Source organism: Athene noctua, chromosome 12 (genome assembly GCF_965140245.1).
Source record: "Athene noctua chromosome 12, bAthNoc1.hap1.1, whole genome shotgun sequence".
NCBI lineage: Eukaryota > Metazoa > Chordata > Aves > Strigiformes > Strigidae > Athene > Athene noctua.
This window is the reverse complement of record NC_134048.1, coordinates 13576085-13590315: the sequence shown is the minus strand read 5'-3', so window position 1 is coordinate 13590315 and position 14231 is coordinate 13576085. Positions and strand designations below refer to the sequence as shown.

Genomic DNA, 14231 nt, shown 5'->3' with positions numbered 1-14231 from the left:
CTCCTGATTTTCAGGAAATCTTGATTACACTGTGTAAACGTGTGGACTCGGCCACTCAGAGAGGGGTGCGGCCCGGGAGGGCAAGAGGCAGGAGCATGGGATGGGAAAAGCATTTGAAGAGAGCAGTTCAATCTATTTTATTCTTTCTTGGGTTGGATGGCAGGAATTTGTCACCAGAGAAATTATTTCTCAAGCCTCCAGATGCATTCAAAATAAAGAACAATGGACCACATGATAAGCTTCTGCAGCCTTCACCACAAAAGAGATGCCAGATATTTTTTTCAGCCCTGACAATAGCTTTCATGCACTTTCGTGTTATGTGAAATTAGGATTTTTACTGCCAGAACAGAGGCATTTCCTGCTGGATTATACTGAAGCAAGCCTATGAGACCAAGGGGTCCCCAGTTGTTGGTCTCATTTAAAATTTCAGAGAAACAGTATGGTCCCTGAGAAGCTGCATATCTTTTAGCATTATCATTGCAGAGACACATAACAATTACAGCCAAAGCACTTTGTCTACGCCTAGAAAACAAGTGAACAGCTAGTCTTTTCTCCTTTAGTCCTAAAAGAAAGAAGACTTCTTTCTTTGCTTTTTGAATAAGAAAAAATGAAATTCAGAGACATAAAAAGCCAGGTCAAGGGTTTGTCACCGGTGATAGCTATTATTCCTGTTACACGGATGGTTTTCAGCAAAAAGGCCACGCAAAAATGATTTAAGAGCATCTGTCTCTGCCTTCTGCAAATGCTGCCCGAGCAAGAGAACTGGGGGGGCAAGGGAAGTGCTTGAAGATAGTCAGTAAATATAAATACACAGCAGGTTTAGCACCCTAGGGGAGAAATTACTGTCCCAGCTACACTTCTCCCCTTGCAGCCATACAAGTGCTGACAAAACAACGAGAATGCTGATGCTGCAGGAGGAATAGCACAAGCCTTGGCAGGAGACATCCTCGTCTGGTGGAAAAAGAAATAGTCCAGTGGCCAATAATTTTTTAAAAAGGTTACCAAATTCAAGCTTCCTGATATCCTGCCTGGATTTTTCCAGCAGCATCCAGGTGGAAGTCAGAGGGAGCTGCTAAGCTCACAGTGCTTTGAAAAGCAAGCCTGTAAAGAAGGTGTCCCCAAAACCACAGCCCATAGGTTTAAGCTTATCTTAAAGGAAGTGTTTCCCCCTATAACCCCCACATGATTTCTTATAATGAATGAATGAACTATCTGACAAGAGATGGGCTTCAGGGATTACATCACTGTAAAATGAGGCAAAAGCCTCATTACTCTTTCTTTGTGTCCTTTCTCTGAAAGAGGAGCCAGACAGAAAACACTTTGAAAGAGATTAAGCTATGATGAGACACCTACAGAGGTTAATGCTGAGAGTTACTTCGAGTTACTCTCAGGTGATCCACTTAAAAAAATATCCTTAAAATGAAGAAGAATCGGGTATTTAAAGCCCTTAAAACACAATTTGCAGCATGTAGATCCCATAGACTTTGTGGGGTGCTTTTAAGGACCTGCAAAGGTACTTGACAAACAACAGGTTTGTTTTTCTTCAATTTGCATGCAGGTGTCTAAGACTCAACTGGAAAAACCTATAAATTAACAGAGCTTGCAAACCTTTGCCATGCAATATACACGCACCAGGTGAAGGCATTACCGCACACTGGTAGATCAGCAGTTGGGTTGCCCAGCACAGACCTAGTGTACTCTTGAATTGCTAGCCAAAGCTGGTACTACTCCTCCTTTTCCAGACAGGCTGAAGCTAGAGCAAGTACATAGCTCCAAGCCACAGCCAAACCTACTTGCCCTGGTTTTGATGTACTCTGGATTGCCCTGAACCCAAGGTTAGACCCAGGTTGAGAGCTCAGTTTCTTAAATTAAGATATCCTCTAATGGTAAAGAAAAGCCCAGAAAGGGGAGTATTTAGCAGGGTTATTTTCCCTTTTTTCCCCCCTAGATTTCACTTACAGGAAAATGCCAGGGTGCACCAGCTCTTTCTTGCAGGGCAGAGGGATGTGATGCACAGCAGCCGCTGGCGGGCAGGCGGCAGAGCCGGGAGCGTTGCCGCCTTGCGGTTAAATGCCAGCAGCAGTGGGTTTGCATGGGAGCAAACGAGCCAGCAAAGCCCTTCCGAGCTGTTGCACCCAGACCCCAACACCAAAGCTGGCTTGGCTCTGGTCGTTTATGCAGCATCCCATGCAGCAGGCACAGAAAGTGCCTTGGATGATGTTCTTGCTCTCCCAAGCTAAAAATCAACTGCTGGAAGGCGCTAGGAATAGATGGAAAAAAAGTCAAACTTTAGGTTTTTTTTTTAGCCCTGCCTCCTGACGAGGCAAGTCCAAACAAGAATACACTCTGAAAGACCTGAAAGACATGTCTTCTCTTCCTCAGGCTCACAATCTGACTGAATTCAGTAGCAGCACTACCTTCCTAAGTACAAAGCCAAAATTTCCCCCCATCACTTAACTTTTGCCCAAGCTTTTCACCTAAGGCTCAACTCTACCCTGGGGTGAACTCACCCCAACAGAATCTTTTCTACAAAGAGCAAAGGAAACAGATTGTGAATTATTTTGCTTTTATCATAAGTAACCTTTCCTTCTTGCAAACTGATCTCCAGTTGCCGTTAGCTCCAGGCCTGCTGCACACAGGAGCTGAACCACAGCCTGCAGAAATCAATACCATTGACTCTAATGAGCTCTGAATCATGCTTAGCACTCCTGGAGATGCATCCCGCTCTTCCAGCAAAGAAAAATACGGATGTCAGTAAATGCGTTGACAGTAATGTATGCTAATGAAGGTAATGTAACCTAACAACATGTGAATTATTGATGTAGGCATGTTTAAACAGAAAAATCAGCAAGGAATCACACCAGACCAATACACTCCAGTGTTTGTTCACCAACAGGCAATTGGAACACGGTGGTCGTGAGAACACTCATTACCACTTTATTACCTTGAAAGGATTTTTGTTAGGTTATCCATGTCTCCCCTGTTACATGAGTCATTTAAAGTGCACGTCGTGTGACACCGCGTAATCTCAAAGAGCCATTTGTACTAACATCAGCTATAGCTTCCTCTGAGCTTTTCAGATGTTTACAGTAGTAGTATAATCATACTACTTTGCCTGAATTATTTTGCTTAATATTTATCAGAGTCATACATAAGTCATACAGTTCATGGAAATGTAACTCTCCCGAATGCAGCAAAGTTGCTCCTGGATTGCCACGAGGCACATGGAAAAACTAGCTCCTTTGTCTGGCATGGCTCTGGTTCCCAAGATGTCAAGGCAGTTGATTCAACTCCATCATAAAATAAACATAGTTTGTCTATCTAGACAGTTTTATCACATCCATCATCATGTTCTCCAAACGTATTTAGAGCAAATTCATTTTGTACTACAGTAAAAACAGGATATGTGTTCAATAATCATCAGTGCTAATTTTACTATTATTCCATTATCCTGTGAGATCTAATCATTATGTCTGTACTTTTGGGTGAGTTGGCTCCATCTCTGTGGTATCTGGGAACTACATTGCAGACAGGCGTTTTTGTAAGGACTGTTGGGGCATACAGATTTTTTATGGTCTCATCGTGTCCTCACCAGGCTGTATTGATATACATCATCACTGCATCGATAGCAACAAAAGATTTCCTAGTACATAGTGCATCTAACGAACCCCAACCACCAAACCACAGCCAATCGCTGATGCATGTTTCTGGAGGTTTTAATGCTGCATTCAGTTCTGAGAGTACTGATGGGCAGGGGAGAAAGCTGTCCCCTGGCTGGAGCCAACTGGGGAGATGAATCCCTGGATTGCTCCATCACCACCCCGTGCATGGGGGAACTCAGCCGCTCTCTTCAGAGAAATCAGCATCCTCAATGTCCAAATAAGCTTTCCAAAGCCATGGAGAAGAAAACAAACCTTAACTGAGATAATTAAAATAGCTGCTTATTTTGGAAGAGTTATCGCATTACTTGTGATACAGGCAATTTATCTTACTGATAATAACACATCGTAAACTGCTCCTTAATTAATCCAGCACTTGCAGGAGAAACACACTAACCCCTTTCCAGTTGTATTTATGAAGGATATTTGGGGCTTTTTTGAGGAGGGAAGGAGTCAGAGGACATTTGCATGCTTATTCGCCATGTTAAAAGAAATGAACACACTATGAATGAAAACCCCTTTTTATTTATTGAATTAACACTATGCTGCAATTTGTATCATCAGAGACCAGTAAGTCACCAGAGCACTGAAACCCAAGGGGCATGTATGTGTGCGTAATCATGCAGGAGCGCCATTCGATTTTGTTTTACCTTTTCCGGAGCCGGGAACTGCAGGTGATTTACTTCCAAAGGCGTGATCAAAGGGACTGTCTGAAAACCATCTTCGTTGGATGGTTGTTTGCTGTTCTTGTCGTTCAAATTACTCCCCAGCTTCACCATTCTTGGACCTTGCTTTCCAGACCTAAAACCAGCAAGATGATCGATGTCACAAGGGCAGCGGGAAGGGGAGGATTCCTGCCTCACCCTGCTCGGTTTGACTGAGCGTATGGGTTTCCCGGGCTCTTACGCCTGGATTTCCAGGCACACCACGCACCACACCACCACTTGGCTTCACACACGCATTTCACCGTGCCGCACACAGACACCCCACAAGCACCCCGTAACAACCCCCGCGGGGAGCCCAAGCAGAGCTGCTCCCGGTGCACCGACGCCACAAACGGCATCACCCCCGCCACCGACACAACCGCAAGCACTCCCGGGGACGGGGCGCATCTCCCACCGGCCCCGGGGGGTCCTTTTGCCTGCCGCCCCCCCCGCCCCATTTTTCTGGCAGCCCCTGTGAGGGTACAGAAGCCCTCCCTGGCAAACCCCACACCCTGGGGGGCTTGGGGGGGTCCCCCCCTCCCAGCTCCCCCGGGGGCGGCGGGGCTGCGGGGTCGCGCCGCAAGGGGGGGGGGGGGGGGGGATGCTGGGGATGGGGGGGGCTACGGGTCCCCCCCCCGCGCCCCTCCCGCCGCCCCCGAGCCCCTACTTACTGCAAACCACGCGGTCACTGGCGGCGGCTCGGCCCGGGCGCTGCGGGGGGGCGGGGGGAGGCGGAGGCGGGGGGAGGGCTCCCTCGGTCTCTGTTTGCGGCGCGGGGAGCGGTGCTGAAGGGACAGCGCTGCGCCCTGCGCTCGGCTGCGGCTCCGCAAGCGCGACTGAGGGCGGGCGCGGGCGGCAGCTCCCCCCCCACACACACACACACACTCCCCCCCCCTCGCCCGCCCGCCCGCCGCGCGCGCGCGCACGCCCCGCGCCCCCGCGCGCCGCCGCGCGGCCTCGGGCACCCCCTGGCGTCCCCGGCGCGCACGGCCGCGCGCCCCGGCGGGCGGTGGCGCCCCCTGCAGGCCGCGCCGGGAGCCCCGCGCGGGCCGGGGTGCGGCCGCAGGCGGCGGGGGGGCCGCGGCGCTGCGGGGACGTGTCGAGCATGCCGAAATGCGGTTGCACGGAGGGCAGAGAGGGCCACGTGTAAGCGGCGACGCTTCACGGGCACAAGCGCGGTCACAGGGAGGGCCGGGGCTGGAGGGGCGCCCGGGGCGGCTGTGGTGCTGCAGGGAGACAGGACCGGCGCCGCGGCCGGGTCAAGCGGGCACCCCTTGCCCGCGCTTTGGGCCACGTTGCCACTGGCCACTGCGTCCATCCCCAGGGCGTTGCACAAGGTCGGTTGCTGCTCTCTAAACGCTGGAACAGCAGGACGGGAACCAGCCGCTAGCCCTGCTCGCCTTCGGACGGAGCTTTCCTCCTATCTGCAGAAGCCTCAGTGGTAACACATCACCCCCACAACAGGACGTACTGCCACAAAGTGCCAGGCTGGCGTGCCAGCACACACAGTCCCTCCCGCCAGCGTCACCGAGATCACCAGCCCCGGCAGGATGAGGCTGAAGCACTTTGCTTGGAGACACAGGATACTTTGGGATGACTTTAGCCTGATTTGTTTATAAAGATAGAATTTGCCTCCAGAGCTTGCAACTTGGCATCTTTTGCAAGATCTAAAAATACTCCTAAAAGGCGTGAACTGTTTCCATAATGAAGCCTTTTAGAACTCACTGGTGAAAATTCATTTAAAGCCATACTTTGGCAGAGCAAGTGAACGCACTTAAAGCACTGGTATGAGCTTGTTCACAGTACAGCAGTTCAATGCTGAGGGGCAGTCAGTAGAGGTGGGGCAGCTAAAACTACCTGCTACTAACATCACCTTACATGGTCCATTAAAGAGCCCGTTTCCAACAGCTTTGCCAGTTTTTAATGCTTGAGTTGGAATTTTCTGTATCACATTTCTGCATAAGGCCAAACTTCTACAGTAAATTTCATCCAAGAGTTTTTCTGGTTTTAAGAATAACATTCTGCCATATATAAAACTTTGAATAACTTTTGCTCAGTGTTAAAATGTGTTGGCAGATAGCTTTTTGGCGTTCTCAGAATCATCTGCAAAAAATTGATCATGTCGCAACGTTCTGGGAGTTCTTGGAAGATTTCTTAAGCTCAATAGCAGAGATCCCCTCAGATCCCATCCATCAGAGGCGTGTTCAGCTCAAGACTCAACAAGATTTTCACTGTAACTACTACTCCAGGTTGCTTCTGACTAGACCAGGAATAAATAGCTACAAAGCAAGCTGACAGGTTGCATCCCACAGATAAGGGAAAGCGTAGGACTTAGTCTCTATAGGTCTGAAGCGGCACATAAAAGCACTCACTAAAGATTATTGATTAAATTACTACAATGTAATGGTTGAATATTGTAGTAATTCCAGAAATCAACCACCAATGCCCGTCTGGGCTAGGATCTTTGCAAGTATACAGCAAGTTATAAACCCTGCAAAGTCCTTTTCTCATGCTCTGCACAGAGGTGAATGTCACTGTGATGGTTTGGCTCAGGATGGTAATTAGAACCTTCAAAATGTGGAGGCTGTAAGAAAAGCCAAAAGCACATACTTTGCAAATGACAGAAGCTCAGTCTCGTCCCAGACATTGCCAACTCTCCAGATCCTGTACCAAAGCTCTCTGATCCTAGAGGGGCACAGGACCAGTCTCCTATCAGCATTTCGTATCAGTCATGTACAGTATCACTGAGGCTGGCAGGAACCTCCGGAGACCATCCAGAGCAAACCCCCTGCTTAAAGCAGGGACAGCCAGAGCAGGTTGCTCAGGGCCGTGTCCACCTGGGTTTTGAATATCTCCAAGGATGGAGACACCACAAATGCTTTGGGAAACCTGTTCCAGTGTTCAGCCACCCTCAGAGTAAAATAGTTTTTCTTATATTTAAATGAAATTTCCTGTGTTTCAGTTCAGGCCCATTGTTCCTTGTCCTGTCACTGGGCACAACTGAGAAGAGGCTGGCTCTGAGGCCCCGAGCCTTCTCCAGGCTGAACAGTCCCAACCCTGACAGCCTCTCCCCATGTGCAAGAAGTTCCAAGCAAGAAAGTACAGCTGCAGTGACTCTTTCCCCAGCTTTCCATGTATGAGATTATATCATCTGAAGTGATTTGAACATCCAAAGAGATTCACAGGCTCTACAGTTACCTTCCACTGAACTACTCCAGCTCCTTTGTCAGCAAAATGGCTATTTGCAACTGAGGGACTAGGAAATATTATTAAAAAATGCAAAAAGAAACATTGCGTTATAATTCCATATAAAAGGTGTGGGTTTCCACCTTTACCTGGTAATTACCAAGGGGCATAAAAGTGCTTTGTTGAAAAGCAGTGTGATATCTTTCAGAGCTTGAAAATCCGTTGTGTGATCTGAAAACCAAATCATTTTAATGCACATCAACATTGGTAATGAAGATCCTGCTAGCCAAAATACTACCTTAGCAACACCTAGGCAGATCCCTCTGACTTAAGAGTTGTCTTAAGCAACACTTCACAAACACACTGATGTTAAATTTCCAGAATCACTTGTGCAAACCCATGGACAGTGTGGTTACACAATGAAAAATAAAGTTGCATATAAGGTTATCTGCCTGCTCAGCATGTCTAATCACTTGAACCCACTGATACACTTGCAGAGTTTAATATATTAACTTTTGTTGGTTATACTGAATACTCTTCAGAGTAGCATGGATAAAGGGCAATGAGGTGAATCCCATTCCTTCTTATGCATTACTACCACTGTTAAATACCTTTCAGGTAGCTGCAAATCTACTGATAACTAAACAGAACTGAACTCTGCTGGAGATATTTCTGTATAACACAGAGAACACAGCTCAACATTGCCAGCACTCAAACACTGGCAGTCTGAGCCACTTTTTCACTAGAAGACTTTTAGTTGTACTAGCAGCAAGAACCAGCGACAAGTGAGCAGGTGCTGCTTTTACCTTATGACTTTTCAGGGTACAAGCACATTTTAAGCAACGTCTTTCAGTGGCACCATCTGAGAATTTTGGCAGTGTGATGGAGGGAGATGTGCAGAGAGATACTGAATCTCTTAAAGCCCTCCTTGGCATTATATCCAAAAACTTCCATTTCCTTCATGAAACTGAACTAGTCCTGTAACTACGTAGGGTCATTATGACCCATTTCAGTTTGAAAATACCTCTTCTCAAAATGCCTCTTTCACAAACAGAAAAATTACCAGGAGTAAATTTGTGTAGCAGGATACTTTATGGACAAAAATACATGCCTAAAGTTGCCAGCAAGATCCTAAAAGTGAAAATCCCCAAGGACAACATTAAAGCAAACCCAACTGAATATGAGAAATCAAAGAGTAACACACAGATTTTCTCATGGAGCGAATATAGAGTCTGACATTTCCACCCACACACAGTGATGGGCAATAAGACAAAGCAGCAATATGGGCAACATGAGACTCCAGAGGAATAAACAATATACTTCTTCTGTCAACAAAAATATATATCTCTTTTTATTCTTTTAATGTCTCCCATGATATATTATTTTCTATTTCCAGTTAAACAAATCGGAGCAGAACTACTGTTTTCATTATCAGTTTACACTGAATATTATTGTCTGTTGTTAAGAGGCATAATATTTGTGATACAGCTTGGGTATAAGATTGCACTGTATTTTGTAAATACAAATATTTGTATACAAATATTTGTATACAAATACAATATACAGTAAATACAGATTTTTGTAAATTCTGCAACTTGTAAACAAAATCTCAAAGAGTAGTTCAACCTCTACACACTTTAACATATAAAAATGATACATATAAACATATAAATCAACTTCTCTTCAATACTGATTAATATAATTTTACTTACTTGCTCCTCAATCTATGAAATTCTTATGCTTATTGTCCCTCTTCATAAAATACATTTCCTACACACCATGCATTTTTTCTATAGTGTTTTTGCTCATTGTTATAAGCAACACTATCTTTATTTGTTTTCATATATTGAAAAACTGGGTCAGGCTTCCAATAAAAGTATTTGAAAACATGTCAACAGGCAGTAGGAACTAATACAAAGAGAAACTACAAAACTTGAAGGCACAAAGTGAGGACAAAGTCTCAGGAAGTCAGAACAGTCACAGTAGTCAAGATAAGGCAATCCTAGGAGTAACATCATTCACCTCAGACTCTTCTGCCAAAATATCATGTTTTTTTCTCAAACATTCACATTAATTCATTTCAGAATTAGTCTAATACAACAATGAAAGCCAGTACAGAAGTTCAGGAGACAGTTTAAGCCAAACTCAGCTCTGATCTGAGTCCTGTGACTAAACAAATATATACAGTCAGAATTCAGATCTGTGTTTTCCTGGAGAAAACACCCCAATGTGGATGGAAAGTAACATTTAGACAGAGCACATCAACACTGGAAGGAATCTCGACAACCTCAACCTAAACCCAAACTATTGTCACTATTGGGACTATTGCCACTAAAATGCTTGCCTGTGGGTACTGCAGGCCTGTAGAGGTGTTAAAAGGACAAGTTTCTGTTCCCTGCCCATGCTCCAAAGTGCTCCTCCCTTATTTTGCTCAGTCTAGGACAAGAGTCAAGCAAGGAGGGCATTTATGTTCTTTTCCTTGGGAGATCACTCCACAGACAAATTAGCACCATAATCAACAATTATTACTCTCTATGTAGTTGAAGGAATTTCAAATACCAAGGGGTGTAAAAAGTGATCACATTTTAAGTTGGGCTTATAACTACTTGTAGTCATTGCTGTGCAGGAGCTCATCCACTATACAGAATTACATCGGCGCTGCTCGCTTCCTGTCACACACACATTAGGAACAAGAAAATAAGCAGACAGCAGAACAGGGGAAAAAAAAAAAACCAGTCGTGTTAATTTATAATTCATTTCAAAATACAAGAGATTATAAAGGTTCTGGAAGAGAAGGAACATTTGTCAGCGCCTTAGTAAACCTTCCTGCACAGCTCTTTTAATCTGCCTCCATTCCTTGTCTACGCAGGAATGCCAGGTGTGCGATAAATTTCACATATTCACAGCATGAATGTATTCTTGTCATGATCTCTGGAAGACTACACAAATCAGACATGTTCACAAGCAGCCCAGCAACATCTGCAGTTCAGCTGAACCATTCAGATGAGACGCACATGTGGGTTCACAATTTAAAGAAGAGATCCTCCCATTAATCTGCTCCATACAAACAGTGCAGAAGATGCAATATGGCCTATTCTATGAGATGCCACAGTCAAGGGGAGGTGAAAGTACTCGGCATCTTCCTAGAGGTATTCAACCTCTCTCTGGATCAAGGCATACTCCCCTTTTCCTTAGGGGCCTACATATCTTTTACTTCTAAGAAAACGAAACTGCAGCTACACACATTGATTTTCACTAGGTATGAGGCAGGCAGAAACTTTCAAACATTAATTTTTCTGCATCAGATCAGATGGCCACAATGCTGTCACTAACAAGTGAGCAACTTCCTGTGAATATTTATTAAAAATTCACTGTGGTCTTAATATGCTTCAATAAATCTTGCTCTCTTCCTCATAAAGTAAGCTTCTACTTAAGCAATAAGCTCTCCTGCTACTTCAATTTGCTGGAAAGCCTATAATGTTAAACTCATCAAATAGTTGCTTTGGTTTTTATGCAAATTCCTATCACCATAGTTATATAAGTGCTTATGCAATGAAAATATACATAGTATACAAACCTGACCATGTCACTGAGAATTATTTTCAAGAGCTAAAAATCAAAGTTGCATCCCGTTTTGTTTTATATTTAAGAACCTACTGCACACATAAAATGTCATATATGCCCAAAATTTGCTTTCAGTCACGTCCCCCAAAAAAACCCAACCAGAATTGAACTGCCCGCTGAAGGCTATTCTTTAGTCAGAGTCCATGCAAAATTGTCTTAGAAGCTTTGAAGTTAAAACATGAACATTGACTACCAGAGAGGGCCCTAAAGACAAAGACATTTGCTGGATGTAAATGTTCAGTGAAGACAAAGGTCACCTTATACTTTCCCGAAATCTGACCATGTCCGAAAGTCCATATCCTGTTCTTGAGTTTTGCTTAAGAGCTGAAATCTTTTCATGGAGTAAATCACCAATGAAATATTGTTAATCTTGGTGATTGATTATGTTGTAATGGCCAAGTTATGATAACCTCACAGGTCATGGGACTGCAGAAGCTCTGCTGTTAGGGCAGAGGAATCTGATTCATCACACCACCAGAGCAGATGGGGCACAAGCAGAAGAGCTGCCTGGCAAGCCAAGCCTCCAGTTTGCAGGAAATGAGGTTTTATCTGAATTGATGGCTTTAGTCCAAATCAAGCAGGAAACAAACTCTTTTGAATATGCCCACAAACTGGAAATTCCCAGAAAGGTCACTTCAGAAACATCGAAACACAATTCCCAAGTTCCCAAGCCTGCGGCTGATCAGTGACAGTCTCTGGCAACAGCAGCAGCATGTGCGAATGCCAGCTCCACACAGTAGCTGTGGGAGCTCCCAAGACCCTCTGGCTCTGGTGCAGCCTTGATCCTGAGGACTGCCCTGGGAAGCCTGCCCAAAGTCACAGCTCCACGTCGGGGAGTGCAGGAGCTCTGGCAGTCCCGTTTCAGCCAAGCCTCTTAGTGCTTCCAGACATGGAAATCAAAGCGGAGTTCAAGCTCCCAGGGTTTTCTTGCCTTTAGCTTGACAGCAGGTTGGAAGTGGTTGCCCAAGACCACCAGCTGCAGTTTCAGGCCCCCGAGCCCTGGACAGTCCTTGGTGCCATTGGACAGACTACTCCAAGACAGAGGAGGCTGCATTGCCTGGGCTGATCTGCCAAGTGTTCCAGGAACCAGAGGAGCTCAATTTGGCAAAAACTCACCAATGGGGATAACTTCAATCAAAATATTTCAGGCCCAGCAGATGTGCTATTTCCACCTAAACTTTTTACCAATAAATCTCTAACAAGCAATATAAAAACCAAAGGCCTTACTCTCCATTACTTACATTCATATAGAGTCATCTGCATTTATGAAACACAGTACAAAAGAACACTTATTCAGACCAGCTTTAAGATCTCAAGACAAGTGGCTGACACTATTATGTATGGATAACAAGAATTCAACAGCAATGCCTTCAGCTACTCTGTGTGCTCTGGCTGCCCCCTCCCACCTCTATACCGCAAGGTACCTCCTCAGATCTCTTGGCAACCATTCACAGGGTTGAGATGAAAAATTTTTGAACTTTTAGAATAAGCTAGAGTTTTAGTTCTGTGTAGAAAGGTAAATTATGTACTGAGAACAAGGCAAAGCAAAGACAAAGCATGACCTCTATATTTGCACATCTGCTTTGGTTCACACTCCAAGTGAGATTTGTTGTTAAAAACTTCAGGTAACTGATACGCATTTTGAAGAATGTGAAAGAACAACACTGCTTCCCAGGAACCACAGCAGGACAGTATAACACTTGCTTTTGGTTCTGCAGTGATGATTAAGGAGTTCAGAGGAGGATTAGTTGTTTTCTGAATCTCAAATATATGATCTAGTGCCCTGAGGTTCCCTTATTTATTTCTGACTCCTTTTAACAAAGAGGGTTTAAATAAAATTTTTCCTGTATAAACCAACCCTTTTTTTCTTGTTGAACATGTTACTTACTTGGATCATACAAGCATGTTTTAATGCAACACAACACTTACTTTCTCTTCTGCAGTTTACACTTAAGTGGTCATATGAATTATAAAAAAAGAATACATTACTACAGGGGTCTGAGCGGATAGTGATGGTGTATGTGTCAGCTGCTCTGGTTTGTATATCTTGAGCCAGGTTCTTCTCCAGACTCTTTTTTCATCAGTTTAACTGCTCTGACTACCCTTATTCACAACAGTACCTTTGAAATCTGGTCACTACAGTAGAAAGATGTACTTCATCACCCAAAGAGTTAGAAATTCAACCTGAATCAGCCTATATCTTTTTGCCCCACTTCATTAGCTGTTCTGGCCCAAAGTGATCTGAAGCATAAGAGCCCTTTCAAAGTACTGCCAACTGAAAGTTTTTTTCTATTAGTAGATCCCAGCCAATTAATTATATCATCACTACCGCAGGGTTTCTGGGGAAGGGGCTACTGGCTCTTACTTGTGGTTTCACACATGTTGAAGTCTGAGGAAGCACTGCTGCTCACCAGCCTTCACTCCGGACACAAACTGCTTTCTGGAGTGAGCTGGAAGTGAGGCAGGAGTAGAACAGAGGCATGTTGGACAAAGGCTAAGACAAGTATACAGGAAGATAGATTTGCTGAGATTAATAAGAAAGGCAGTAGTTACTTCTTCCTCTTGATTAGCAGGACGTTAACAAGTATAAAACCATATGGTATGGTTGACACTGCATAGGCCCTCCCCTCACATCACACCTGGATGAAAAACAGAGCAGCACAGCACGTAAGTCCAGGCTACTCTGAATCCCCACAAAAACTAGCAAAGCCACTGAAGCTGGGCAATGCTGGGACTAGACTACCGCAGTTCACTGGTCCCTGAACACACAGAGGGGAAGCTGGCACTCCTGCATTCCCACATGTGTACCAATAATAGATCTGTTTTATCTGTATGTATCTGTTATATCTAATCTTCCCTTGCACCTTCCGGATGCTTACATACACAAAGTGGCTGAAGCATGCAGGTTAAACACCATCAGAGAGCCCTGGCAGCTGCTGACAACCAATCTGTACCAGGGGGTTCCGAATGTAAGAGGTAAATGGATAGGGATGATCTAGGGCCATATTTATCTTTCAGAATGTCTTCCTTTTAAAATGATGTAGCATAGTCCCACAGA

General features: G+C 44.8%; 1 protein-coding gene across 1 annotated transcript in view; it reads right to left on the bottom strand.

Moving 5' to 3' along the window:
* The window catches only part of NSG2 (neuronal vesicle trafficking associated 2), a 38381-nt gene extending 33164 nt beyond the window's left edge, over positions 1-5217 (bottom strand). The window contains exons 1-2 of the mRNA XM_074915868.1: positions 5035-5217; positions 4310-4460 (exon numbers count right to left, since the gene is read on the bottom strand). Of these exons, the coding sequence (XP_074771969.1) occupies positions 4310-4438 (129 nt within the window). The 5' untranslated portion in view covers positions 4439-4460; positions 5035-5217. The remainder of the gene's footprint in view (positions 1-4309; positions 4461-5034) is intronic.
* Between the last annotated feature and the right edge of the window lie 9014 nt (positions 5218-14231).